Here is a 27787-nt window from a genome sequence, read left to right as displayed (position 1 = left end):
TGAGGACATCTAGAGGTCGCACAAGGAAAGATTAGCAAGTGTGTTTTGGATCAAGAACCTCCGTCTCCCCAGTTACATTAGACGGCATGTGGCATTTTGTGCAGTTATGGTCTGTCCTCCTGGATCAGAGTACGTCCTGCACCACATCTTTATTGTCCTTTGTTATACTCAGTGCTGAATCTCTTCCAGGTGGTTTACAAAGGAGAGACCAACGCGCGATCATTGACCTCCGATGTTGTCAGTTATGTCATTGCCATAACTCAGGCAATTATCTGCTGCAGTCCGTGTAAAAGAAAGTCTAAATTGGGGGTATAACAGACAATTAAGAAATAAACAATTCTGAAATAACTTTACAGGAAACAGAGGAAAATGCAAACTGTTTATTTAAAAACATTGCTTGCCCATATGTCAGCCTCAGTCCACGGACGAAACCGCTTCCTGCAGAGAAAGAAGGTAAAGTCACACTCATCCCATAAGCACAGTAAGACAAATGGGACTGATAGTTTATGGAGTTCTTGGGTGGTCCACCTCTGGCTTTTCTGCATCTACTGGGGCAGTTGTGGGCGGGGCGGTCTCAGCTTTCTTCTCCAGGTCTGTCATACTTGTATCCTTCATAGCAGCTGGGCTAGCTCTCCTACAGGAAGGAAAGACATATTTAGTCATGTGCTACCTCTATAGATTCAACTGTTGCTACAAGTGACCAAACACTCTCCCCATAGACATCAAATGTAGCAAATACACTGAATTGGTTGTTGGCCTCCATCTTGACATTTAATCAGCTGATGACATTAGCATCTAGCTCAAAGCGTGGTTGTGCCTTATAGAGCTCATAGTTTTATATTTAATTTTAAAAAGTTTAAGTCTTATAAAAAGGAAACTGTCCAGCTTTGTGTCTGAGACACAACGGTTTCTAAATAATTAGTATAAACTGAAAAACCTCATGTTGGCATTCTTCTTCCTCTTGACCACCACTGCCAGCACAGAAATGACCAGCACTACTGCACCGAGCGCCACGGCACCATAGACCATGGGACGCTGCATGGTCTGCAGGAGATGGTCCGAACAGGAATCGCCGCTGTAGCCCTGTGAACACACACATACAGTGTCCCCACTGTTGTCCACACAGCGTCCATTGCCACTGCAGTGTCTCTGGCTGCACTGCTGGGCCTCCAGGTTCATGAGCAGGCTGCTGACATTCAGGGTTGTGTTCAGGTCGTTGGTTTCAGACAGAGGAGGGAGAGGGGGAGGAGGAGGAGATGAGCTGCGAGGCTGGGTGGGAGCAAGGACCTTTATTCCTGACCACTGCTTCAGACTGACACCTAGAAGACGACAGTAGTTTCAGCCAAAACTCCATGCCGGTTCAGTCATTTTAGTTCAAGGTGTAGCTGACTTCCATTTACCTATATTGTGATATCCTCTAGTTCTTATTACCCTTTAAAAAAGGAGGTATAAATATATAAATACTCACAGTTCTCATCCGAGTGGTCGGAGCAGTCTACACGCCCGTTACAGAACTTCTCAACAGGCTGGCATGAGACTTGATCCAGACATGGCCTTGTGCCGGCTGGGCAGCCCTGCTCTGGGCTGCAGTGGGTGGCATTCACAAGGACGTGATCATGGCCACACTTGCATGTCCGACCTCCTGGGGTGGCGAGGCACAAGTGCTGACAGTTGCCGTTGTTTTCTGTGCACTGGTTAGAACCTGGTGAAACAAGCAGACTGTCAATCGGCTGGGGTTTGTGATGTTTTTGGCATTTACAACCATAAAAATGGGTGACTCCCAGCTATATCAACACCAGCTTTATGACCCAGGCATCATGAGGTCTGGTTCTTTCATACCAGTCTGACTTGACTTGCTAAATGCCTTCAAGCTGACCACTTCTGTGCCAACTTCAAACCACAACTTGTTCTGCTGCTGCTCATCTCTGTACCAGAGCCTGGTTTTGTCTGAGGGAAAAGCCAACACAAAGAAATGTAGCACCATGAAAAATACAGAAAAGACCACAAGATGTTACAGGTTCAGTAGCACTCATAGCTTGACCTTTCAATGATGTGTTGCATTTCAAACTCGCATGTTATGAAATGGAGGCAACGTCTTGAATAGCTTGTTGAACAGCACCACCTGCAAGTTGGTGCCTCTAATATGGCATTAGGTGTATTAAATTAAGCAGATACTATGAGACATTACCATTAACAGTCATCCAAAGCAGCGTATCGTCACTCAGAGCCACAGCAGCCAGGCCATCACCGGCCTTCAACTCTCTGTATCCAGATCCATCAAGCTGGACAAAGCCAATGATCCCTAAACCTGAGACAGAAACCATGATGTTACTGCTTTTCTAAACAAATTACAGCTTTGTTCCAAAGTACTTTCAGTCCATGAAAAACACTTAAATCTTTCCACAACTATACCCAAACTCATTCTTACCAGAGTCAGCCCAGTAGATCGTGTCCCCGGTACTGGAGAAAACCAGAGATGTGGGCTGGACAGCATCCTTCCACATCACCCTCCGCTCAGCACCGTCCATGTTAGCACACTCTACAGTAGCCACAGTGCCTATATCCTGCTGAGCCAAGTTGGTGAAACAAACTCTCCCACTGGGAGGGTGGAGGGCGATGGACTCCACTCTACCAATCCCTTCCTTTATGAGAACAGCAGTGTAGGCACCCGTGATGGAGGTCACCTGCAGGCGGCGCTGTTTGTTGCTGCTCCAGTAGACGCTAAGTGTCACCCAGTCCAGGGCCATGGCACTGATGGCGTCACCCAGGAGTTTGAGAAGCTGACCTTGGGAGGTCAAGTCTGAGTCCTTTAGCTTGAAGGAGCTGAGTGAAGTTGTGCCATCATCTGTCAAGAATAAGGTGTGGTCACGTAGGTTGTAGTCCATGATGGCAGCTTCATTGACGCTGGGCACCTGCAGGGCCAGGTGTTCAGGCCAGCCCTTCAGCTCTGCTGCTGTGTGTCGAGACTGCAGGTAGATCTACGGACATCACTGGGATTAAATATACATTCGCACACAGATGTCTAATTGTAAGATATGCAGAGGCAAAGGCCCCGATGGCCCCCTATAAACCTCACAATGACACTGTACAGTGCACTGCTGTTGCCTCAAACTCCATCTTCATGGGAAACTTAGTGATGTATGCTGTAGCCAGCATCTACCCATTGCCTGCATGTGAGGCATTCAGGGAACATCTGTAAACTGTAGCATCTGCCAATAGTCTGCAGGCACATAACCCTCCTTTAAACCAGGGATCTGTTCATAATTTGTTTTTGTACAGATTATAAAAATGACATTACTTTTAAACAGTGAGTTTTAGATTTTTGGACACACACACACACACACACACACACACACACACACACACACACTTCCTATGATGCCCAATGATTCCTTTAAAATATATCCTGCCAAACAGATTAGACCTGGTGTAAATCTGCACAACCTGTGTGACAGTGGAAGGAGACAGTATCAGCAGGAATGCTGAGTTGACCAGGCTGGAGCAGGTCAGACCATCCTCAGCCAGTGAGAGACCAGAGGGACACTTGCACACAGCTTTGGGTCCCGGTGCCAACACACACATGTGGGAACAGTCCATCTTCTCACAGGGGCTCTGGTTGCCCATCTGGAGCAATGAGTGGATAATCTACAAAACAACAGGGAACACAGAAGTCTGAAATTCTGCTTTTTTTGTACTTTGTACTTTACAATTCATGCTGAAACATTACATCTAGTACTTAGTACACTAAATTCCACAGCTGCAATTTTTGCACAAGCAATCCCAGGATTTTTCCTCAATTTCCCAAAACCGTGCCAAGATCTTGTTGAAGTGGAATGCTTCAAACACACAGTACAACGTCATACTGTGCATGCACAATTTAGCGAGCCGCTGTGAGCACTTCACACATGAAGGTGATCCAAATTTAGTTACAGTGTCCATTATACATTTGCACCCAATTCTAAATTCCAACCCGTTTACTCACCTTCACAGCAAAAGGTTGTCCGGGCCTTTTCAGGAGAACTTGACGGTTTTTGCCAGAGATTTTATGAGCAGCCTGCACCACTCGCTTCTTGGCATCAGTCCAGTAGAGCATGTTATTGAACACTGCCAGCGAGAACGGGTTGGTGGTCTCTTTCATCTGGAGGATCTGAGAGGGAGATTTGTGCAGCGTACATTTTTATTTAGGCATCTGACTTGCTGTTACTTTGGAAAGGGTTGTGCAGCAAAATTTGGGACAGATGCATCTAAAAATTGCATAGAAAAAAAAAAAAAATTTCAAAGCTCAAAAACAAAAAGGCAACACCCCCTTCTCAAAAAGGATTTACCTGAATATCATCTCCATCCAGTGTCACAGATCCAATTGCGCCGAGTCTTTCATCTGTCCAGTAGACTCTGTCAGAGATTGTGTCCACAGCCACACCACCAGGCCAGCCCAGACTGGAGTTCACCACCGCCCTCCTCTCTGACCCATCCATCCCAGCCCGCTCAATCTTCACTACATTACCAATCTCTGTCCAGAACATCAGCCTAGTAGAAAAAAATAAAAATAAAAAATAAAAAAAAGACTATTAATCCTGGTCTTAAAAAAGGTTCTTACAAATAAAATTAATTCATACCAACCCCTTTTGCGGAAGCAGGGCCAGAGAGCGGGGCTGATCCAGGTCCTCATCCAGGATGACGCTGTGGTCCAGTGACTCCAGAGTGCCTGTGGCCAGCCTGATGGCAACAATCTGACTGTTCACCCCATCAATCCAGTACAGGTTCCTGCCGAGCCAGTCTACAGCTACAGAATCAGCCCGGATTCCTGTGGCAACAAACGGTGTCTTGAGGTGTTTTCGTGTATAACAGTAAATATTTATTCCTCTGACCTCCTCCGACAATACTCCAACCACATTCGTGTTGCACCAACCTTTAATCAGAGTTCCCGTGGTCTTCTGGTCCAGCGAGGACCACCTGATGTTCTCACTGTCCAGACTGACCCAGTAGACTCTCTGCTCCCTCCAGTCGTAGTCCACAGACAGGATGGCCTTCTTGGCAGAGGAGGACAGCACATCCACACTGCCACTGCGCAGTCCAACCAAGAAGAGGTCTGTCTGTACCGATGACAACAGGAGGGGTTCACCTGAGGGATGAAACAAGATTATGTAATTGGTTCCAGTCGGTGTGACCTCTTAGTTATGACAGTTCGTTAAAATGAATGAAATAAGGATCATCTGAGTAGATGCATTTGCTGATGAGGACAAAAGCTTTTTACAAACTTGAAAACATTAAAATGGAATGTTTGATATTTTTGGAAATGTACTCATTTGCTTTCTTGTCAAGAGAGAGGATCAATACCACTCATGTCTGTCTGCTAAATATAAAGCTACAAAGCTTAACTTAAAGGTTGGAAAAAGGTGGAAACAGCTAACCTGGCTCAGTCAAAGAGGTACACAGGTCTCAAGTCACTGCACCTAGTCAAAGAAGTAGTCTGGCATATAAATTGCTACTTGACAATTTCACCCTTTTTTACTTTCTGTGGAACAAACAAAATATAACTCGTGAGTTTTAGAGGTGCTGGTAAGTGAAGTCTCACCTTCAGACTGAGCCAAGCTAGCCGTTTCCCTCTGCTTCCAGTCTTTATGCTAAGCTAAGCTAACTGTCTCCAGCTTCATATTTAACAGATGAATGCGAGTGGTATCAATCTTCACATCCAACTCTCAGCGAGAAAGTGAGCTGTGTCAAACTATTACTTTAAGTTGTTTTATTTTGCTTCTATGCCGCTTCCCCTCCAGTCACTGCTCTGTAGCTCACCGAGAGGACTTTACCTGTGATCTTACAGTTGTGTCCACCTGCCTCCATGATGTAGCCTGGGTGACAGTCACATCGATAGGAGCCAGGGGTGTTGATGCACAGCTGACTGCACACAGCTGGGCTCTGACCGTCACACTCATCAATATCAGCACAGGTCAGGCCGTCCTCCATGAGGCTGAACCCTGCTGTACAGTGACAGCGCTACACAGCAAGAACCCAGTATTAGAGGAGCTACAACACAATCGTTTAAACAAGGCTTGTTTATGCAGAGTCTTCATTTCACTGATACATTCACAGTTCAGTTTCTGCTGCATTTATCCATCTTTATTTTCCCATTTTAAGCCACTGAGTTGCAGGACAGACTGTGTGTGTGTGTGTGTGTGTGTGTGTGTGTGTGTGTGTGTGTGTGTGTGTGTGTGTGTGTGTGAGAGAGTGATTTTAATTAGTGAAGTCAAAGTTGGAGATACAGAGTCCTCACCGTTCCCTGTGGCGTGCTGTAGCAGCTCTGGGAGCAGCGGCTGTTATCTGCCTCTGCGCAGTTTATCTGGCAGCTGCCTCCCTCGTCTGAGCCGTCTGCACAGTTGGTGATGTTGTTACACACCAGGACTGGATCCAGACACTCCTGACTGCCACACTGGAACTGGTGGGGGAGGCATGCCAACACCTCACCTGGAACACACACACACACACACACACACACACACATTACAGGTATTCAGCCACAATTGATGATGAATGATAAAGGAAATCCATTATTGAAAGTTAACATTTTATCAGCTCTCACACCCTTAAACTGTCTTTCTCCAGTAAATCAGCTCCCCCTCATTTTCACAACTAGCTGAGTACATTATTTTGCTGAAAGCTCAGACATCCTGATGAACTTCAACAAGTGATGAAATGAATCCTGTTCTCAGCCATCTTTAGGGGGGGGAGAAAAAAAAAAAAAAAAAAAACCCTAGTGTAAGTGTCTCGATGATGTACCTCGTTTTTGTCAATAATTTTTTACTTCAATCAATAGTACAAAGACTCAGGCAGGAACATGGGTATAAAAGGTGGGTGAGATTACATGAAATGAAATTATTCCAACCATAGTTGTTGCAGTTACTAGGCTAAGATAATGATCTCACTTAAAAATCAAGTTTCTATTCGGTAAAACAACTCCACCTCTTCCTGTGATTTACATCGTATACCTACTCACATTCAGTCTCATCACTGCCATCGTTGCAGTCCTTCACACCGTCACACCTCCAGGCTGAAGGGATACACTTGGTCTTGGATTTACACGACCACTGGAACTCGCCGCAGGTCAGTGGAGCCACAGGACAATCCTACAGAGGAACCCGTGGATTGTTCTACAGTCATCTCTAATGATATTTCACTGTTTGATTTGAAAATTGACACAACAGGGTCTCCTGGTGAATGTTTAGGCCACTGGGAGTACCTGGCTTCAAAGCCCTACATCAAGCACCTGCCTCACGATAGCCATACAATCTGCACTACTAATGAATTCTGAGCAGGTTTTCACAGTGATTACACATTAGGAAATGGAGGAGCTGCTCCAAGCTGTAAAATAATAATAAAATTGTGAATGGAAGTGAAACAGCCTCAGGAAGACCTCAGAAAACATGCATATGAAATGTATAAAAGCATGATTATTTCCAGCATACTAAGGAAAAACAATATAGTATAAAAATAAGCATATATTGTATACAGTTAGGTACTGCAGTATGGGACACATTGTACGTACTGTGTTGTTCTGACCTCGACCTTTGACCACATGACAGAGGGGTATGAGAAAAAGAGTTCAAAAGAACATAACGCACAGTATACTATTGTCATTCTGTTTGCTCAAAAAGCCGTTTAGATTTGTTCGATTTTCTCCAAGATACTTTAGGTACTCCACTGTTTCACTTACTTACAACTTGATGTTGCCTTGAACACGCACCTTCTCATCAGTGCCATCTTTGCAGTCCTGATCTCCGTCACAGATCCACTCCTGCACCAGACACTCCTTGCTCTGGAGGCAGCGGTGCTTGGTGGTGCAGACCGGTGGTTTGGTGCAGCTCTCCTCATCCGAATGGTCCCAACAGTCTGGGTGACCATCACAACGCATTGTGGCTGACACACACTGGCCACTGGTGCATTTAAACTCAGTGGCACTGCAGTCCTCATCAGCTGCAGGGTGGAGGGGACAAAGATACCCAGACACAGATGTCCTGTAAAACTAAAGCTGATTAATCCAGTTAGTTAATATTAATTTTACTAGTTCACCAACATCCTACCACAGTTGGCCTCATCACTGCCGTCCCAACAGTCCATCTCTCCGTCACAGAGGAAGCTGTTAGGAATGCAGCGGCTCTTGTCATCACATTGGTGAGCACAGTTCTCCATGTGCTTGGCACATCCCAGTTCATCTGAGCGGTCCTGACACTGAGCGACACCATCGCACACCTGGCTCTGCTCAATGCACTTTTTTCCATGAGCACACTGGAACTGGTCTGTAAAGCACACATGGACTAATCAGGGAGCTGGCAGGTTGTAGTTGAGCTTCAAGCTGTGTGGCGTGTTCCCAGCTTCAGTGGATTTAACCTGTGAACATACCTGACATCTCCCAGCTCTTCCTGTTGACACTATATTGATCCTATTGTTAAACAGGATTCTAATTATGCATGATTTGTGCAATAATTTTTTGTAGTGACAATACAATCCAACATCACTTCAGATCCATATGATTTGACTACATTCAGGTCAACAGTTACAATTACTAATGGTCCATAATGTGAAACCAAATAGCTGGCTGTCTCTGTACCAACTTCACTGAAGCATTATCCTGTATATATTTTATGTTCTTGGAAGAAAGGTCTTTGATTCTGATGTACTAAAATGTAATATGATAATGCTACTCACTAGGGGGCAGTAAAGTCATTCTTAACCCACATACAGGGGCTCAAACCTACACAGACCAACCACCAGATTACCTGCTTCACATGCTGATGAGCATTCCTCCTCATCCGAGCCATCTCTGCAGTCTGCTTCCCCATCACAGACATGGTTGTAGAGGATACACTCTACATTGTTCATGCAGGGTATGGCACCCAAAGGACACTTGATGATGGTGGATGGGCCATCAGATACAGCAGGATCAGGGGTTGTGCTGGTCCTTTCTTCCTTTTCATACCCACTGTGCTCTTGGTCTTCTGATTTAGATGAACAAAAGATTGTGACTCAAGGTTGTATCCTGTGCGAGTCCTAAATATAGATGTGATCATCTCCAGAAAGAGATCTGTATTCTCAAATGATTTCAACCTACCACAGTTTGCCTCGTCGGTGCCATCTAGACAGTCCCTCTCTCCGTCACAGAGGAAGCTTGCAGGCAAGCAGCGACTCTTGCTGTCACAGTGGTGAACACAGCCCTCTGTTTGCTTCATACAGTGCAGTTCATCAGAACGGTCCTGACACTGAGGGACACCATCGCAAACCTGGTCCTTGTCTATACACTTCTTCCCATGAGCACACTGGAATTGATCTGTTTAGATTCAAGCATTTGCCATTTTAAGATAAGTAATGGCTTTGGCCTGAAAAAAATGTTTATTATAGGCCCTTTGTGGTTGCATTTAAATCTCTGGTATGCCTGATTGGATGCCAAATAAAATACTTACAGTAACTTAACGACACAATATGATGATGCACTTTGTTGCCATTTTAGTAGGTACGCCTATCTTAAAGTAATGCAATCTTATACAACAGTTCCACATTAAATCCTCTGTGAGGAGTGGATGTCTAATCTGACTTCTAAACTCTTATGTGGAAAACACTGTCCATCTGGATAGGTCAAAACAAACCTCAAAGTATTGGCAAGTAGTACTTGACTTCATCATGCATTTTCTGTGGATTCAGTCATATACCTCCATTGCATCCAGACGCACAGTCCTCTTCATCTGAACCATCCCTGCAGTCAGGCTCTCCATCACATACATGGCTGTAGAGGATACACTCAGAGCCATCTTTGCACCGTTTAGAGCCAAGGCCACAATTCAAAGGACTGCTTCCAGCTGAAACAACTATTTAAATCAAGTGAAAAGAAAAAAAGGACAAAATGTATTAGTAAAAAATAAAATGAAAGAAAACAAACAAAATAGTAAAGAAAACAGGTGATAATACATCCTTCATTGTCTTTCTGAACTGACAAACAACATTTTGAATAAGTTATGATGTATCTATAATCAGGCTTTTTTTTTTTGTAGAGGATGTAAAAACTATTTTGGTTCACCTGGCTCAGCTTGCAAGAACTCTGACAACTGCAATAAGACAAAAAGAAACAACCATCCACCCATCGCCACAGACTAAATAAAACAGAACAAATGCTGCCAAGGCCGACAGTGTTGCATTTTATAATGGTACCAGGTGAGGCCAATACAACCTGATTGAACACCTGAGTGAGGGGAGGAGCCATTGCTTCTTTCCATATATATATTAACCTGAGCAGCTGTAGGCCTAGTTGTTTTTATGTCATACATAAATGCAGGTAAATTTATGAAAACTCCTACTGGATTTCCTGAAATATGAATAAAATGATATAGTTAATTGATTGACTGTTTGTTTGTTTTTTGTTTTGTTATTGTTTGTTTTGTTTTTTCTGCTAATCTACTATGCAAAAAAATCCAAATAGTGAGTTAATGTCCTGTAAAAATGCAGAGCAAAATTGCCTTTACCTCCAAACCTCTCCGAATGACAGATATAAAGCCATGCTGTCAAATAAACAATAAGGCTTGTCAAGGACATGCGCCAGTATTCAGAGGTCCTTTCATAATCCTCCAATCAGATTTTGAATAGGCGGGATTAAGCGCTCGTACGTAGTCATCAGGTTTGTTGTGTTTTCCGGTCTACCTAACCTAGCTAACTAGCTTCAGTAGCACTGGTAGCAACTTGAGAGGAGCCTATAAGCCTTGTCAAAATTAGTTGCAGTACAATACAGTTCAGGCGTTTTTTTGTTAACAAGGCGTTTAGAGGGCTGTGCGCATATTTTTCTCAAAAAGCGGATCTTTGGACTTTAAAACTGGGGTAACTATTGTAATGCTTTAAGCTGCTTTCTCGACTTTGAAGCATGTTGATTTGTGTGAGAGATGTTCGTTAGCTCCGTTAGCCAGCGGGAGCCAGGGCTCAGTTTGGAAGAGTTCGTCCAAGATGCTAACTCATTTTGGTGCCTATATTTTAGTAAAAGTCACAAACATCAAACCGCTACGTTGAAATAAAACATTACAACGGTTAAAATCATATTGTGACAATTTATGTGATTAGATTAATTATAGCTTGAATTTATTTGACAAGCTGACGTTAGGTAGCAAAGTATCGCGACTTGACTGTTGCGCACAGGAGGTTTTTTCGTGGATCACAACAAAAGGATTTTTGATAACAAGCTGGCAGCTAGCTTGTTAGGCTAACGTTAGCTGACCTAGCTAGACGAGGACTTCTCCATGAAGTCCCTCCGATCTACTTAGTTAGGTTGACTACAGTTTTTCACTTTAAGCGTTTAGCTTAGAATATTTGAGCATTTTGCTGTTAAACACTCAGCAAGCTAATGCAGGTGAACTTATTGTTGTGATTTGAGTCAAGCAGGCCCCCCCACCAGGTAGCTAGCTGCCGGCCTTCCCAAGGCAGTTGCTGTTAGCACTGGGGGGGTGGTGGGGGTGCTGTCACAAAATACTCCCCTTGTTCACATTCATTTGATAGCGTTCGCCGTGCTGTTCATTATCTTCATTAATAGCTGGTCGTGATTGCTCGCGTGCACAGGATGCGACAGTGTGAGGCACACCCCGTGTGTTAACTTTGTAAGTTTGCAAGTTAGCTAGCTTAGATGTCGAGCAGTGTTTGTGACAAGCTAACATCAAGTGGACGTTTGTGTTTGTTCAACTTGTTCAACAAATGCATAACTTCACACAAGATGCACTGGTGTTACGTTCACACTGCCAAGACAGCCTTACTATTCAATGCACTATTCGAAGTTGCCTTGATTAACGTTTGCCTTTTATTGTTTTGATCAGCTAGATGTGGATATTTTTCTGTTCCATGTTTTGTTTGTAACGATGTACATTGTGTGTGACTTTTTCCCAAGGTGTGCATCTCTTTTGAGTATCCCCTGCTAGCACTGGCTTCCACCCTGTGACTCACTGGTCTCTAGAGGGGCCCCGTCAGAGCAAGGGCCCAAACTGTAGCTCCAGGTCCCCTCTGTCTGTGTGTGTGAGAGCTTGTGTTGAGTCCTCTGGAGACTCCCAGCTTGTCCAGCTAAGATGTCCTCCATCTTGCCATTCACCCCTCCTGTGGTGAAGAGGCTGCTGGGCTGGAAGAAGTCGACCAGTGGCCAGGGCGGAGCGGGTGGTGGAGAGCAGAATGGGCAAGAGGAGAAATGGTGCGAGAAGGCTGTGAAGAGCTTGGTGAAGAAGTTAAAGAGGACAGGCCAGCTAGATGAGCTGGAGAAAGCTATCACCACACAAAACTGCAACACCAAGTGTGTCACCATCCCCAGGTATACTGCCCAACACTTGATTACTCTTCTTCAAATCAGGGTCACAGAAAAAGCTACTGCTGTTACACCTGTGTTCTGCAAGTGTGCTTAGTTGAGACCTCTGCCTAAAAGAAAACCAACATGTGCTGCAGACTGCAATCTTGGCTTTTTTAGGGAATTGATTAGGGATGCAAAATAGTAGAACATAAGTTGGCCATTAAAAATAATCAGAAAATTAATCAAATGACTGTTTGTTTACAAGTGTGCTTACTGTGAGACAGTTTCTATTACTCTCATGGGGAGAGAGAAATGAGAAGGGCAAGAGAAAATGTTGTCTTTATCAGCCAGCCAGCCTTGGTGGCCCAGACTCACGTTCAGTGGGAACACTGTGTTAACAGATTCATTCCTTACTGATGTGCCGCCAAGAACCATGTCAGATGTTTGTATGTCTATAGATAGTGGGCTGGTTGTTATCGCCTGAGAATTGTTCTAGGCCGCACTGTTACGTTTGTAGAGATACAGTGGCTGGCTTGATGTGAATGAAATTATTTCTTTTAGAGGACAGGAGTAGTAGAGGATGTCTACATGAGAGAGAGGATGGGTTACAAACAAAAACTAATGCCAGATTGGGCCATTGCCACCAGCCATACTCACATTGGTATATTTTGATTGTGATTGGGGAGCTTGTGTACCCTGCTTGCCCCTTTGGCAGCTATTCATTCAACATTTGGATACTCTGAACACCTAGTTTCCCATAGTAAAAATAGCTGTTGAGTTGTAGGATTTACAAGCTGCTACAGCTGGTGGAGAAAAGTTGGTTTCCTGCCCTGTCATGAACAAGACAATTGCAATTTTGAATTGTAGTTGAGATCCCACTCCAGTAATTAAGTCTAGTATATGTCGTTGTGTATTTGTAGCATTTAACATGTAGAATGTGTTATTGTCCTGTTATTCAGAAGCAACTACTCATTTGTCCTCATTTCATGTTTTTAATTTATTATTTTTTGGCCATTTTCTTGTGACCTTTTTGAAAATGTCTGAAAATGGAATTATTTTTTCTTTCAAGGTTGCCTCCTCTGTTTTTCCCCTCTTTTGTGCCATTGTGTGTCTTCAGTGTTTGTTTGAATGTCTCCAGATAAGTTCTGACATAAATGACTAGTGAAAAAAAGTTTTGAGTTATTTTCAGTGTTTGATACAATGCCACACTGTTGAAGAATGCCCTTTGTCTCACTCATTGTGTGTGTTAGCAGATTCCATGTTCTGTTTTTTTCCCTTTATTCTGTCAAAAAGGCTTCTCTTATTTGAAGTTCCCATCCTCCATGTCCACAGCTGAAAATGAATTTGATGTCTTTATTTTGCCATAAGACTCCAATAAAAGAGGCCTTTTAATGTTCACATTACCCATACTGATATTCTGAATGAGCCATGTCCCATGTTTATCATTTGTTTTTTGTTTTTGTTTTGTTGTTTTCTCTGTGCACAGCAATTGCTCTGAAATATGGGGACTGAGTACACCAAATACGATAGAACAGTGGGATACATCAGGCCTATACAGCTACCCTGACCAAACCAGGTGACTATCCTCAACTATTGTGTAGTGTTGCATACAACTTTGATGTGGGAGAGTTGTCATTACAATGTTGGATGTGACAGACATTGAGAACATCTTTGTTTCTCGTTCTTGTCACCACTCAATCCAATACTTCTGTTTCCCTCCCCTACCTGGCCATAATATGTGTCACCCCCCCCTCCCCTGTGGATCTTCCACCCATCTCACCACAATCTCTTGTTTGCTATTCACTCAGATCCCTGGATGGCCGCTTGCAGGTCTCCCACAGGAAGGGGCTTCCCCATGTTATCTACTGCCGCTTGTGGCGATGGCCGGACCTTCACAGCCATCACGAGCTGCGTGCCATTGAGGCCTGTGAGTATGCCTTCCACCTCAAGAAGGACGAGGTCTGCATCAACCCCTACCACTATCAGAGGGTGGAGACCCCAGGTGAGAGGACTTTGTTACCTAAAACATACACATCTGTTCATATTTCAGTGTCTACTGCATGATTGTGGCGTGATTGTTTAAATCTGTTGGTTCCCACTGATGCTTGGAAAGTTAAACTGAATGTTAAGTATCAGCATTTTAAACACATTGGCGATTTGTCTAGACAGATACAAGAGTGGTATGAATCTTTGCATTTAACTCTCACCAAGACAGCAAAAAAGTGCATCTTCCAAAATGTGGGAGTAAGTTTCCCTGGGGACTTGTAGCGTTTCATCATTGTCTTCATGCTGCTGCAAAGTCTTTCCCACAATAATGAAACTTTTATGCCTCTGGGTAGAAGCAGCTGCAGCCCAAGGCATTATGTTTTGGAGTTATACGTACGTCAGTAAAGCCTTGAGGGAATTTCTTCAAATTTGGTACAAACGTTCACTTGAACTCGGGGATGAACTGATTAGATTTTAGTGGTCAAAGGTCAAAGTTCACGGTGAACTCACGTTCTCGTGAGTGTGATATATCAGGAATGCCTAGAGGGAATTTCAATTACATCTGATACAAACATTCACTTGGACTCGAGGATGAACTGATCAGAATTTGGTGGTCAAAGGTCACTGAGACCTCACAAAACCAGTTTTGGCCATATTTCAAGAATTCATACACTAATTATGACACAATTGAATATAAATGTCCAACAGGACAAAATTATGAAATGATGACATTTTATATCCAATAAGTCAACGTCAACTTCACTCTGACATCATAAAGTTCTGAACACCAAAAACACTTCTGGCCATTATTAAACGCTGTAACTCGGGAACAGAGGGGGAGATTGTGACTGTATTTTCTGCAACTTGACTGCTTGGCGAAGGCATACGACCATGAGGCATTAATTCTAGTTTGCATAAAAACAACTGACAACAGTTTTTGGAATGGCATATAACTGATAAGAGTCTCTTCTGTTACTTTTACCCAACACTGTAGTGCTGCCTCCTGTTCTTGTGCCAAGACACTCAGAAATCCTGCCAGAGCTGCCACCTCTGGATGACTACACTCATTCCATACCTGAGAACACAAATTTTCCTGCAGGAATTGAACCTCCAAACAACTATATACCAGGTGAGTTTACCTCAGCATCAGATGGAAGAGATGTTTCACTGAAGGGTTACATAATGTACTAACTGAAATCTGAGAGTAAATAAATCATTTTTGGTTTCTCTATGCGCCATATTACATGGTTTCTAGTTTGTATGTATTGTTTTTTTTGATATTGTATTAAACAAACTTGATTCTCTAAATCCTGTTATATAGTTCAGTTGTGTTTTCACTATCCATCAGTTCAGGAAAGAAAATATGACATTAGTAAAAATAGGTTTCTTTGATTTGAATAGGTTAATCAGTCATTTTAAATTCTGACAACATCACGACTAAAATCTTTTTTTCTCCTCATCATTTGAACAGAAACGCCTCCACCTGGCTACATCAGTGAGGATGGGGAGGCCAGCGACCAACAGATGAATCAAAGTATGGACACAGGTACTCTCGACTAGCACCTCCGTCTATTTCCCTTTTCTGTCAGCCTCACCTCCGAGACCAGGTCCAAGTAAATGTATTTTATAAAAAGTGCACGATAAACAATCAGCAACACAACAGTTCGCTGTAAAGCTTTATGCTGAACGCCTTCCTGCAGATACTGATTTTGACCTGGTGTTTATGTACGGTATGTTTCACAAGTGAATTACAACTGACCTGACCTACATCACATTAAGAAGCTAGTTGTGGATCAAGATTCATGGCAATACCAGATAGTTGGAGAACGTTTACTGGAGAAGTTGCATTTCTATGAATTCCTTGGTTTTTGACTCTTAACATCCATTTCATACCTAACATTAAGTTTCTGTAGCCTCATTTCTCTTTCCTTTGGAAAAGTATGAGAGAAACTTAGGAAGGATGGTCCATCTTTTGTCTGTAGTTCAGAGAAAACACTTTTCCTGTGATAACCCTCCTAACCGGTGCTTAAGTCTCTGCCTCAGAGTGTTTTCACATGTTCAGTGTGCTGTTAATGATAACCATAACAGCAGCAGGCTACTTAATGTTTTTGTATACATCATCCATTTTGTTCTTTTTGTAAATAAGTTATTGTTCACACTGCATAATCTCAACAAGCGAGATGTAGGATGTACAGACGAGGCCGTTGTTACAGTAACAGTAAACAGCATGTCTTCATCACTCTAATGCAGACAGATCAGTCTTACAGAATCATTTTGGAATTCCTTTGCAAGACAACTTCCACTTTCATCACACGTCTTTGATCCGATCCACCTGTCACCCATGTTGTGGTCTCCTGTGACCCCGTCAGACTCAATGACTTCCTGTTTTCTTTGTCAGGTTCTCCAGCAGAGCTCTCGCCCAGCACTCTGTCTCCTGTCAATCACAGCATGGGTAAGATTCAAATCCCTCCCATCTGAAACAATACAGAACACACAAGCATACTATTAAATACATCACAGGTTTACAGCTGATTGAATTTATATTATCTACACAGACGTTTACAGTGCCTAAGTCTTTCCATCAACATATGTTGTATCAATAAGAGACTGTTGGGATAAACTACTAACACAATCTTCTGCTGTAGACCTGCAGCCGGTGACTTATTCGGAGCCGGCCTTCTGGTGCTCTATAGCCTACTATGAGCTGAACCAGCGTGTGGGGGAGACGTTCCACGCCTCTCAGCCCTCGCTGACAGTGGACGGATTCACAGATCCATCAAACTCTGAGCGTTTCTGCCTGGGCCTGCTGTCTAATGTCAACAGGAACGCCACTGTGGAGATGACCCGGAGGCACATAGGTATGACAGAGATTCATTTGGCTTCGTGGTAATGTAGCATCTGGGGACGATGTCTTGAGTTAGCTTTCAATCTGTCACTGGCATAATCGAACATATTCACACACGTTGTTTCAAGTCTTTGTTGTACTAGATGAGCAAATATGTTCTGTCTGTTTTTACAGGAAGAGGAGTTAGACTTTACTACATTGGAGGGGAAGTATTTGCTGAGTGCCTGAGTGATAGCGCCATCTTTGTCCAGAGTCCAAACTGCAACCAGCGGTATGGCTGGCATCCGGCAACAGTGTGTAAAATTCCTCCCGGTAAGATGCTGAAAATGTCACCTGTGTAGCAACCAGAGAAACTAGGTGAAATTGGCAGTAAGGTGTCACTGAACAAAATAAAATTATAAAGCTGATAATTGCTGGGACTGAATATATGGTGCTCTGAAGGTGATGGTGAAGAAGAACATACTGTATGTGCCCAGCAGATCCACCATACTGTACCCGTAATGAATAAGATCTTTAAAGATGAGCACCATCAACAGTGTGTTTTTAATGAAATAATCCACATCCTCTCAACAGTTTGTAGCTTCCTCCTTTATGGTGGATAAAAGTGGTTCACCCATTTATTTTTTTATTCATCTTGGATTCATATTGGTTACAAAGGACTTCATTAGGGACACAGAACCATGGCAGAAAAATGTTCACAGCATACATAGATTCATCTCAAACCTCCTGCTGTACTGATTACTGCTCCACTACTGCACCACTGATCTGTCAGTCTCCTGTCATTTGCTTGTAATGCTGATTTAAATTATGTAGTGTGTGTGTGTGTATATATATATATATATATATATATATATATTGTAAAAGAGTTGTAAAGTTTTGCTTGAAGGTTAAAAGGAAATAAAAACCCTGCTAAATGAATGATCTCACGGATTGCCTTGGGTGAACAGCCAATCACCTGCTGGCTCTGATGCTGATTCAGCACGTTCATGCAACCCAACTGTTACAGATTAAGGACAAGTAGAGGCCAGTGAGGGTGAACACACCTCAAAAATTCTGTGTGAAAACTGGCCAGAAGCACAAAGACAGATCAGTGCCAACCAAAAGCCAGATGTCAGTGTGGTGAGTCAAGGCCCTGGGAAAACCCACATTAACTGCTGCCCTGTTTATCTCTTTTAGGTTGTAATCTAAAAATCTTCAACAACCAGGAATTTGCAGCCCTGCTGGCTCAGTCAGTCAACCAGGGCTTTGAGGCGGTCTACCAGCTCACCAGGATGTGCACCATCCGCATGAGCTTTGTCAAAGGCTGGGGAGCCGAGTACAGGTGAGCAGTGCCGGCAAACTATATGTTAACAGTTTTCATTGCAAAAGGGTCCATATCTATTCAGGTTTAAATTAAACTGATTTTTAAATATGAATAAAACTTGCTTCTAATTCTGACTATTTTTAACAGAGTATAATAACTGTTTGTCTGTCTGACATGGAAAATTGAGCTGAAACATTTAGTTAAGGAAATGATTCTGACTGATGCGTCACAAATTCAACTTCAACAGACTTGGTTATACATGATGGTCTTGGAGTGAAGAAGTTTAGCTTCCTCAGTAGTAGCATCATTTTGTTTTTCTTTTTGAGAATGTGTCCTATGTCCTTATTAATGATACCGTAAGATGTTGTCACGTGTGATGTAAATAGTTAAATCCAGGTATGATTCTTGCTGTATGTGAGTTGTCATTGAAGATTTATTCTCACATACCTTTCCTTCACAATTGATTTCAAGTAGAGACTTACAAACCACAACATCCTCTTCCTGGTTGCACACTGCACATATGTTTAAGCACAGTGTAGAGCATATTTGGTCCTGTGTGCCAACCATTAAACTGTATGCCTTTGTTTCCCAGGCGGCAGACTGTCACAAGCACTCCTTGCTGGATAGAGCTGCATTTGAACGGCCCCCTGCAGTGGCTGGACAAGGTTCTAACCCAGATGGGTTCCCCGTCTGCACGTTGCTCCAGTATGTCCTAAACAGCTAAGGAAACGCCCAAAAAAAACCACAGCCCATTACAAAGATCATGAAATTCTAAACTTGTGAGTCCTCTCATGAAAAAATGGAAACCCCCACAGAATGAATTTTCTGTAACATACTTCATAGTATTTGTGGCCCGGTTCCACATCCCTCTTTAAACTTTACACGCACACACACATGCACACACACACACACACACACAAATGAACAAATGCACCTACACTGCCGCACACACACACACACACACACACACACACACACATACAGACTTTTCAGTAAAAATTTGGCACTTTGTTACCCATCTATGTCATGCACCTTGTTAAATTGCTTTTCCCCAAATCCTTAATATTAGATCTATTTGTGGTACAAATAAAATGTATATTGGTTTTTAGTCCAGGAAGTAGGGGAAATACCAAAAATATCTGTGAATAGTTTCTCAGTATTGAAGATTGCTTGTATAAGTAACACGAGCTTGAATGCTAAAATGATTTTTGTTCCAACCAACCCCAACCATTGTTCTGAACCTAAGTTTACTTTTCTCTGGGAAACTTGGCCCCATCTTTTGTCAAGGGGGAGGAGGCTTGGTGAAGAAACGATGGCCTTGGTGGCCGTTCTCCTCTGAAGGAAAACGCCACAATGTGTTTTGTGAAATTTGATTGAATTGACTTTGCCAGAACGGCCGTTTTTATAACTCTTGACGTGTGTCTTTATAAGACATACCTCTTAATGGACAAATAGGAATGTTAGTTTAAAAAATAAATCAAAAACAACCCAAACAATCTGCAAACTCAGTCTGGCTGTAGTTTATTTCTTTATAATTATACCCATCATCCCCACTGAGCAGCCTGGTGTGGAAGCTAGAGAGATGTTGGCCAGGCTTTGCAGGGTGCACTGGGCAGGGACCAGAGAATATCAGCTGTTATGTAAAAGCTTCTTTTTTTTTTTTTTCTTTTCTTTTTGACACGACACTGGGAGTCCTGGGGCTCTCCAAGGTGAAGCATTAAACGTCTCACCAGGAGAAATTGAAGGTATCAATAAATTTATTCAGTTTTTAGCCTATATCCCCATTGTTTTGCTACTTTTTTGTATTCTCATGTATTTTTATATATAAATATACTTAAATTTTTCTGTCGTTCACTTTTTATTGAAGTAATATTTTCAAGACCACAGTTGTTTCTAAAGTGACATGGAGGGCATGGATCATTCCTTCATTTTACCCAAAAGGTTCAGTTTGAATTCATTTCCAAATAGCAGCTCTTTGTCTTGGTTAACAAAAAAGAATCACTGCCCCACATGACGTGTAGCCTGTTTCTATCCTTTGTTTTTGCGAAGAAATCTGGTGCATTTAAAGTACACAAAACAACAGATTTGCCTGAAACCCAAAGTCTACTTTCCTGTAATGGTTTTAATGATTCCAGAGGCATGTAAAACTTTGTAATGGCCATTTACTCATTCATCTCTTCACTTTTTTTGAAAAACACACGTGACCTCTTGTAGCCTTTTGGTGCTCAGTCAAGCGGGTTAAGGTCAACCAGATATAATTGGCTATCAAAATGTTACAGAAACATGGGAGGAGAGCGGTTTTCTTCCACGGGAAAAGAAGAGCAAATGTGCCTGCACACTGGGACATTCTGTGTTAATGTGTGTTTTGTATTTGTTCCGTCTATAAAATACAGTATGTACAACAAGACTTATTACCTTAAACTCTGCCATTATTGTCATTACGTGGCTGTTGCGAGTTTAACATGTTTTCCCCCTCCCTTCTTTTTGATGTAAATGTGTTTACCTTATGGCACTAGTGATTGTACTTTAAGTGCACCTAGTGAAGTTTGGATTTGGGGAACTGAACCATGTGTTAGGGTCCAGTGTTACATTGTTTTTATCTTTGGCCTGCAACATATGAATGTGAAAAAATACATTACAAAAACTGACGTGGACCAGACATACATATACATAACAGTAGTACAGTATGTGTGTATTTAACAGTAATCTTTTTGCAAAGCAGTCAGTACAGTAGATGTCGCAGTTGTTTTACCAGTAGAGGGCGGTATTGATAGAGCAGTTCTCTTTTTTTTTTTTTCTTTTTTTTTTCTTTTTTTTTTTCCTGACCATAAGCTTCTCAGGCGTGTGGCATATTATGCAGACTTCATAAAACACTAATAAAGATTTTTATTCTCATGATTCATGAGTCTGTTATGTGTGTGTTTTTCCTGATTGCAGCTATTGGGGATATTTATTACTGAAAATATAGATAAATATTGGCAGCAGGTGCACAGATTAAGTCTCCACACAAATTGTTGAACTGTCATTATTTCACAAGTGAAAACAAGGTGCTTCTGTTACAGTCTTGTGTTACAGAGCCACCATGTGTTCACTTGGTTTAATTTGTTGCACCTTGCACTATAATCCTTTAGTAAACTGATGTTTTAAAGTTTGTGGAGTAGCACAGGTATATGGTGGCTGACATCAGCTACACTCTTTAGCAGCAGGTTCAAGTACTGTAGTTCACTACAAAATGGAAGTTCCTCTGTATTTTATTTTCTGTACGCATTATACTTTTGGTTCACTGCATTTTGAAGGGAAACATTTACATTGTATTCTGCTAACTACATCTGACTGTTATAGTTGGAGTTAATTAAATTAACTCCACCATGACAGCACCAACATTAAAATGCTATTTGCATGATACTGAATCATTGATAATCCAGTCATATAATGTAATAGGACACTGAAATTTAACATTCAGCAACATTTTGATACTTTATGGTTTACACAGTATGTTCTTTGCTTTTTCTTATCTTACTTTTACATTTTGAATGCAGGAATATCCATTGAAACTTAGTCGTTTTTTACATTGTGTGTATATGAGAAGCGCAAAGGTTTGTCCTTTCTCAGCCACCGTAGGCTACGTCAGAAATAAATACTGTCAGCTATCTCACAGCTAGGAACTTGTAGAGGCAACATGGCATTTACTTTATATTCTCTCATTCAAGCAGCAATTCTCTGTGTCAATGCTGTCGCTGTGCTGCACGAAGAAAGATTTCTCAGTAAAAGTAAGTGGCTGAAGTCAGAACTGTTTGCGCCCTTAGGTATCATCTGAAAGTCGAAATTGGGTTAGCCGTTGGGCTGGCTAATGCTAACTACTTTGTAACTTCACAGCAAGAACAAATGGAAACATTTCGAATTTATCGATGAAGATTGACGTTGATCAAAGTTGTTGTACCAGCTTCTAATGAAAAGCTAAAACTGTGTGACAGAGAACCTCTTTCCGCTGTATGAGTCCAATGAACATTTGTTAGTTTCATACAACTTTATTGACAAAACCAATGTACAACAATCAGACATTACAGAGTTCCCAGAAGGTGGGAAATATAACGACAAATTGTGTGTGTGTGTGTCTGTGTGTGTGTCTGTGTCTGTGTGTGTGTCTGTGTCTGTCTGTGTCTGTCTGTATGTCTGTCTGTCTGTCTGTCTGTCTGTGTGTGTGTGTGTGTGTGTGTGTGTGTGTGTGTGTGTGTGTGTGTGTGTGTTATCCATATCAGTTGGCTGGGGAGTGGACCAAAGTGTCGGTGGATTTGGAGATGAACCAGGCGTCAGAGTGCAGATGATGAACCTTGTCCGCTCTGTGAGGACGGTGATGAGAGGTAGGTGTCCACTGCAGGTATACACAGACAATTTTTTTAATGATGAGTGACATTAAAAAAAATGTCCAGTGACACTTTATCATACCAAGCTTGTCTATCTTGCCCTGCAGTGCCGTTGATCGCCGTCAATTCAGTGTGCATCGTGCTGCTGCTTTTGTTTGGGTGAAGTGAAGTGAAGTGAGAGAAGATGTCAGGAGAACATCTGCATCAACTCAGGAACTATTTAATCTCTCTGACACACAGAATGTCTCCTGTCAGCCTGTGTATGAATGTTGTCATTTGATATTCCACATTAAGACATGAAACATTTGTTAAGGCCTTTATACAGCACAGAAATTCAAAATAATTAAGTTCAGATATTTAGAAAGGTTAACATCAACATATTTGAATAGTGATAGAAATACACGTCACTGTTTTGTTTTTGGAAAAACTTAAATAAGCACTGAAAAATATATCAGTGAAGACCCAAACACCAATTATAACTACTGATGGACCGACTGTAAAATGTTTGTGAATATGTATTACGTGGTGTCATACAATAAAGAATTTTTAACTTTTCAATTGGTGCGCTAACGAGCTTCATGTCTTAGAATAGTCGGATCGGTATTGTTTGTCCCAGCGCGCTCGCCGTAGAGGGCTGACCGACGGTTCTGACATATATGTGTGCTAATGCCTCTGTTAAACTCGCTGTGTTGCATTATGAACTTCATTTAAGCAAAAATGGGAAATGTGCAGAGTTACGGCGCTGCCTCGTTCGCTGTATGTTCAGTGTATTTAGTTGTTCACATTTACTGTTCTCACAAGGTGCTGAAAACAAATGTTCTCACCAGCGACAAACTTCCAAGCTTCTCGTACCTCTACATCAAATATGTGTTCAGAGCTCTGACTCGGAGAACAGGACACCTGCACACAACAAAAACGAAGAGGAATGAAGCTGTTTACACGATCCTCAAGTGCAGGTGAGTGTCGTCCACTCCCATTTAAATGTTATTGAGAAACCGCGTTAAACTGAATCAGTGTGTCTGTCTTTCTGAGGCTGGAGACTCTAGTGTTGAGGAGGTTCTGCAGCGCAGGAGGTTATGGTTGGGATTATCCAGACACTGAATACAGAGACATCCCACTGTGCTTCCCTGAGGTTCTGTGTGGCAGACTGATGCTGATGCTGCTCACTGATGAAAACTTCAGGCTCAGCCCTGCAGGTAACACTTCCATTAAGAATACCTGATGTACAGGTCTGGATGTTTCAGTGTTTGGTGTGACCAACCTTTGCTTCAATGCTGCAGAATGAATTTGGCACCAATCAGACACCTCCCTGCTGCTATTGTGTAATGGATAAGAATCTCAAAGGTCCCATATAGTATAAAGGTAGATGTCCATGTGTTGTTTTAACAAAGAAGCAGTTCTAGCTTCTATATTAATACTGTGAAAGTATCAAAGCCTCAGTCCACAGAGAAATGCACACAGCCTGTATTCAGAAACTGAGCCTTAAACCAAACAGTCAGGACTTCTGTAACTTTGTGATGTCACAACCACAGACTGTAAATAAAGATGGATATAGTCTCCATGACGTCACCAATAGGTTTCTGAAGAGCAGTTTTAAAGCTCAGAGCGGGTTGTTCCTGCGTTGCCAACTTGCCAGTACCTGACTCTACCAAACGCCTGGCTACTACAAAAATGGGCAGAGAGGAGCGCCATGTGTCGAGCCGAGACTTCGGTGCATGCCGGCTTGTGGCAGGCATAGCTCACCCGCCTGTCTGTCACTCAAAGCGGCACGCCCTCAGTTCTCCATAACTTTAAGCCTTAATAAAATGTTAACAGGTGAGTTATATAAACAGTTGTCATGAAGGAGGAAATAAGCCATAGAGACCAAAACTGTTTTTTTTTTACCAGGCTGTAAATGTGTTAATTTCTGTTGTAAAGTTGGACATTTTAACATGGGAGTCTATGGGGATTGACTCGCTTTTGGAGCCAGACTCAAGCGGCCGGTCGCAGAAGTGCAGTTTTTAGCACTTCTGTGTTGCTTCATTTTTGGTCACAACAAAGCAGTCACTCCTCTCAGCCCCATGTCCCACCTCGACCCACCATCCAACCTTGCAGGATTTGGTTTCTCTGAGTGTTCTCTATGGCTCAGAGCCTCCTCTCTTCTGATTGGCTCATATCTTCTTATGGATCAACACTTCAAATAAAACACAGCAAAACAAAAGTGTCTGACCAATATCATCTAGTGTGCGACAGAACCAAAATATGAATGATTAAAGTGCCTTCAGCCATTTTGCTTCTGTCACAATGAGTGTGTAATCTGGACTTGGAATAGTGTAGTCGGTGAGCAACTTCAACCCTGATCTGCTGGTGTCACATAAACACAGATACCAGCCCATCGTCTGGAGTCAGGCAGGGAGGGGCCGTTACTGTGTCAAAAGGTGAACATAGCCCTGAAATGGTTTCACAGTCAGAGTGTCTGATCTGTAGATAGCAAAAGAAATGTGAGTTGTAACACTCAAGTTTATGCCTAAATTGATCAAACCAGATAGTTTTTTGAATATTTCTCTTGCATGTATTTTTGCAGATGTCTCATACACCCAGAACAAACATGCAATACATTAGTCCAATATGTTTAGTTTATACCCTGATTCTCATGTTTCATTGGTGTGCTTATAATAAGAGGTGAGGAAATAGTGGTGACATGATAGTAATTGTGAATTATTACTTCTGCAGGTCTGGTTCGTGTGTGCCAGAGTTTGAAAACACTTCAGCCAATTGATGAGCTGAAGAAGGGTCCGTTCACACTGCAGGTCAGAGTCCTGGTGTACCGGCAAGTTGATGCAGGGGTGGAGGTGGACATCTGTCTGTCTGCCACTTCTCGTTCCGGATGCCCAGTGTGGGAGAGCGTCCTGACACTGCTGTCCAAAAACAAGCTCCACAGAGCCAGCAGAGGCTCAACAAAGACTCACAGTGAGAGTGAGTATTTCTGCTAAAGAATGTTTTTTAGGTTTTCATGTTTATCCACACAGAGATGAGGCTCACCCAATCACCATAACGTACATGGGTGCATATGTGTCCTTGTTCTAACAGGCCAACGTGATGAGCCTGTGCCAGAAAACATGAAGCAGGGAGAGCTCAGAGTTCCCTGGAGTCCCCGGCTGCAGTGTGTTTGGTCCCTCTCTGACTGCTCCCTCTACCGGCTCCTCTCTCTACCGGCCAGGCTCTTTGGCCGCAGGTCGCACACTGCACCAGGTCTCTGGATGCTGTCGGTCTGCTTGGCTGAAATAGAGAAACACAAAGGTGCCCACATTGATGGGAAAAGACAAAAATGATTGTGTTGAGATATTTTTTACTTAGACCGTGTCATTGTGTCGTCAGGGGTCGAGGTCATCACAGCTCCAGTAAACGTCACCGCCCGGTTTGAGGAGCCTCTGTTGGTACCAGGTAAAGTGGTGATCAGGTTTTGGGAGAAGACTGAAAACGGGGGTCAGTCTTCCGCCCAAGGCCTCGGCTTCCACATGCAGCAACTTGGAACAAACAGATCTCACCTGGTGGGGCTGATTTCTAGATTAACATGATCATTAAACATCATCAAGTGTTGATATTTTGTAGCGTTGTCAACACAATAAAATGTAAATATTTTACTGTTTCCATTCACCTCTGTTTCAATGTGGAAGTCACAGCATTTCAGTAAGTGCAACGAGGCTGATCTGGAGAATCCGCTTATCACTGTTCACCATCAAGCATTTTCTCATATGAAAATAAAACATTGTAGGGTTAATTTCCTTTTTTCAAAAGTTGAATGACACATTTTTTCATAACAGCGTGTATTAATAGATGTATCTGCCTCTGAGCCTCTTTTATTGTTATAGTTGTTTTCAGCTTCATTGAATGCAGCCACTGTAATACCTCTGATAATGTTAGAGTATTATTCACAGACACAGCTAGATTCATTTAAATATAATCAGTACATTTGACAGTTTTAAAAGAGCCTTGTCATTGAATAAAACACACTTTTGTATAAGACTTCAGGACCTCATTTAAATACAATCTGAATCAGTTTTTTGATTGTTTTCTTCAATGAGACTTTACACAAATTACAACAGAAATGTAAACTGACGCGCAGACACACATCACGCAAATCGACATCCAATGGGTGGAGAAACCTGCTCACTCACGCACACTCTGATGCAAGCTTTTATTTTAGATCCTAGAGTCTGTAGTTGCTTTTTGTTGTGTAATGGAGATATATTGATGTTGGAGGCTTCTTTGGCAACGTCTATGGACTGTACAGCTGTTTCATGTTGATTGCATCAGTGTTGTGAGTTTGCAGTTTTACCATTTTTTATTTATTCCTTCACAGTGAACATTTAGAGACTCATCCATCTGACTGTTAGACTTAGACATTCATTTAGACCTACACATGAACCAGTATCTACAGCAAAGGACATCAAAATACTAACGGCCATGTTTTCTGGTTACATACACAGTGGGGTCTAAAAGTCTGAGACCACTTTACCATGAATGGGAAATGTATTTTTGAACTATGGGTAAAGCTAGGCTAACTGCTAACTGTTTCCCCTCGCTTTGAGTCTTTATGCTAAGCTAATTATGTGCTATTGCTCCATATTTACTGTACAGACATGAGAGTGCTATTGATTTTCTGACTGAAATAGAGCGAAAAAGTGTATTTGCCACAATATTGAACTATTGCCTCAATTCTGGCCTATTTACATTCAGGAGTATCAGTTACTAGGAACACTGTCACTGTGCTGTTATTGTGTTCAGAGAGAATAATGATACATTGGAGACACAATTTGAATTTAAAGATTGCTGCTTCATTTTATCAGCAGGACTTTGTGCTATAGGTTTCATAGATGTACTGAACATGAGCACTTTGTCAGATGCCATGTCTACCCGATGCCAATACATGGCTAATGCAGATCTCATCCCCACAGGGCATGACAACTTTTCAATATTTGATCCCTTCCATATCCCTGTTTGCAGCTTTCATGTAT

General features: G+C 42.3%; 4 protein-coding genes across 6 annotated transcripts; 3 read left to right on the top strand and 1 right to left on the bottom strand.

The window, feature by feature from the left end:
* Positions 1-365: 365 nt before the first annotated feature.
* lrp13a (low-density lipoprotein receptor related-protein 13 a) lies at positions 366-10159 on the bottom strand. Its single transcript, XM_023397637.2, has 20 exons — positions 10064-10159; positions 9699-9854; positions 9104-9319; positions 8772-8990; positions 8076-8291; positions 7739-7968; positions 6992-7121; positions 6272-6462; positions 5808-5994; positions 4910-5122; positions 4621-4804; positions 4326-4527; positions 3983-4147; positions 3445-3645; positions 2429-2978; positions 2189-2308; positions 1840-1947; positions 1469-1702; positions 938-1319; positions 366-634 (listed from the first exon to the last, which is right to left on the bottom strand). Exons 1-20 carry the CDS (start codon positions 10125-10127, stop codon positions 505-507), a joined length of 4098 nt encoding a protein of 1365 aa, XP_023253405.1. The 5' UTR covers positions 10128-10159; the 3' UTR covers positions 366-504.
* A 533-nt stretch (positions 10160-10692) lies between these two features.
* On the top strand, positions 10693-21324 carry LOC111648020 (SMAD family member 2). Its single transcript, XM_023397765.2, has 11 exons — positions 10693-10854; positions 11906-12316; positions 13779-13868; positions 14101-14294; positions 15273-15407; positions 15750-15824; positions 16677-16730; positions 16924-17136; positions 17298-17435; positions 18300-18444; positions 19019-21324. The coding sequence occupies exons 2-11, from the start codon at positions 12081-12083 to the stop codon at positions 19140-19142; spliced, it is 1404 nt and encodes a 467-aa protein (XP_023253533.1). The 5' UTR covers positions 10693-10854; positions 11906-12080; the 3' UTR covers positions 19143-21324.
* Positions 21325-22042: 718 nt separating this feature from the next.
* LOC111648023 (immediate early response 3-interacting protein 1) lies at positions 22043-23348 on the top strand. Its single transcript, XM_023397768.2, has 3 exons — positions 22043-22196; positions 22686-22787; positions 22898-23348. Exons 1-3 carry the CDS (start codon positions 22106-22108, stop codon positions 22951-22953), a joined length of 249 nt encoding a protein of 82 aa, XP_023253536.1. The 5' UTR covers positions 22043-22105; the 3' UTR covers positions 22954-23348.
* Positions 23349-23402: 54 nt separating this feature from the next.
* Positions 23403-26411, top strand: LOC111647922 (uncharacterized). 3 transcript variants are annotated; one of them, XM_087171631.1, is made up of 5 exons: positions 23403-23746; positions 23805-23986; positions 25503-25745; positions 25860-26021; positions 26148-26411. In XM_087171631.1, exons 1-5 carry the CDS (start codon positions 23508-23510, stop codon positions 26345-26347), a joined length of 1026 nt encoding a protein of 341 aa, XP_087027757.1. In that variant the 5' UTR covers positions 23403-23507; the 3' UTR covers positions 26348-26411. The 3 variants fall into 3 exon arrangements, with proteins under 3 accessions (XP_087027757.1, XP_087027756.1, XP_023253387.1); XM_087171630.1 differs by having other exon boundaries at positions 23405-23746; positions 25860-26069; XM_023397619.2 differs by having other exon boundaries at positions 23407-23746; positions 23823-23986; positions 25860-26069.
* Positions 26412-27787: the final 1376 nt, after the last annotated feature.

The sequence above is a fragment of the Seriola lalandi genome, unplaced genomic scaffold (assembly GCF_002814215.2).
Source record: "Seriola lalandi dorsalis isolate HSWRI2012SDOR001 ecotype SW California unplaced genomic scaffold, Sedor1 jcf7180002054883, whole genome shotgun sequence".
In the NCBI taxonomy this organism is placed as follows: domain Eukaryota; kingdom Metazoa; phylum Chordata; class Actinopteri; order Carangiformes; family Carangidae; genus Seriola; species Seriola lalandi.
Note: the sequence above shows the minus strand (reverse complement) of the source record. Positions and strands in the feature narration are given on the sequence as shown.

Excerpts from the sequence above, each read along its gene's own strand:
- lrp13a (XM_023397637.2), bottom strand. The coding sequence starts at position 10,127 with ATGGGTGGATGGTTGTTTCTTTTTGTCTTATTGCAGTTGTCAGAGTTC. Across the intron at positions 9,320-9,698 it reads TGCGTCTGGATGCAATGGAG|ATCAATTCCAGTGTGCTCAT; the intron begins GTATATGACTGA and ends GAATCTAAACAG. Across the intron at positions 1,320-1,468 it reads CGACCACTCGGATGAGAACT|GTGTCAGTCTGAAGCAGTGG; the intron begins GTGAGTATTTAT and ends GTCGTCTTCTAG.
- LOC111648020 (XM_023397765.2), top strand. The coding sequence starts at position 12,081 with ATGTCCTCCATCTTGCCATTCACCCCTCCTGTGGTGAAGAGGCTGCTG. Across the intron at positions 12,317-13,778 it reads AAGTGTGTCACCATCCCCAG|CAATTGCTCTGAAATATGGG; the intron begins GTATACTGCCCA and ends CTCTGTGCACAG. Across the intron at positions 13,869-14,100 it reads AGCTACCCTGACCAAACCAG|ATCCCTGGATGGCCGCTTGC; the intron begins GTGACTATCCTC and ends CTATTCACTCAG.
- LOC111648023 (XM_023397768.2), top strand. The coding sequence starts at position 22,106 with ATGGCATTTACTTTATATTCTCTCATTCAAGCAGCAATTCTCTGTGTC. Across the intron at positions 22,197-22,685 it reads AGAAAGATTTCTCAGTAAAA|TTGGCTGGGGAGTGGACCAA; the intron begins GTAAGTGGCTGA and ends TATCCATATCAG. Across the intron at positions 22,788-22,897 it reads TGTGAGGACGGTGATGAGAG|TGCCGTTGATCGCCGTCAAT; the intron begins GTAGGTGTCCAC and ends CTTGCCCTGCAG.
- LOC111647922 (XM_087171630.1), top strand. The coding sequence starts at position 23,508 with ATGGGAAATGTGCAGAGTTACGGCGCTGCCTCGTTCGCTGTATGTTCA. Across the intron at positions 23,987-25,502 it reads CTTCAGGCTCAGCCCTGCAG|GTCTGGTTCGTGTGTGCCAG; the intron begins GTAACACTTCCA and ends TTACTTCTGCAG. Across the intron at positions 26,070-26,147 it reads TGAAATAGAGAAACACAAAG|GGGTCGAGGTCATCACAGCT; the intron begins GTGCCCACATTG and ends TTGTGTCGTCAG.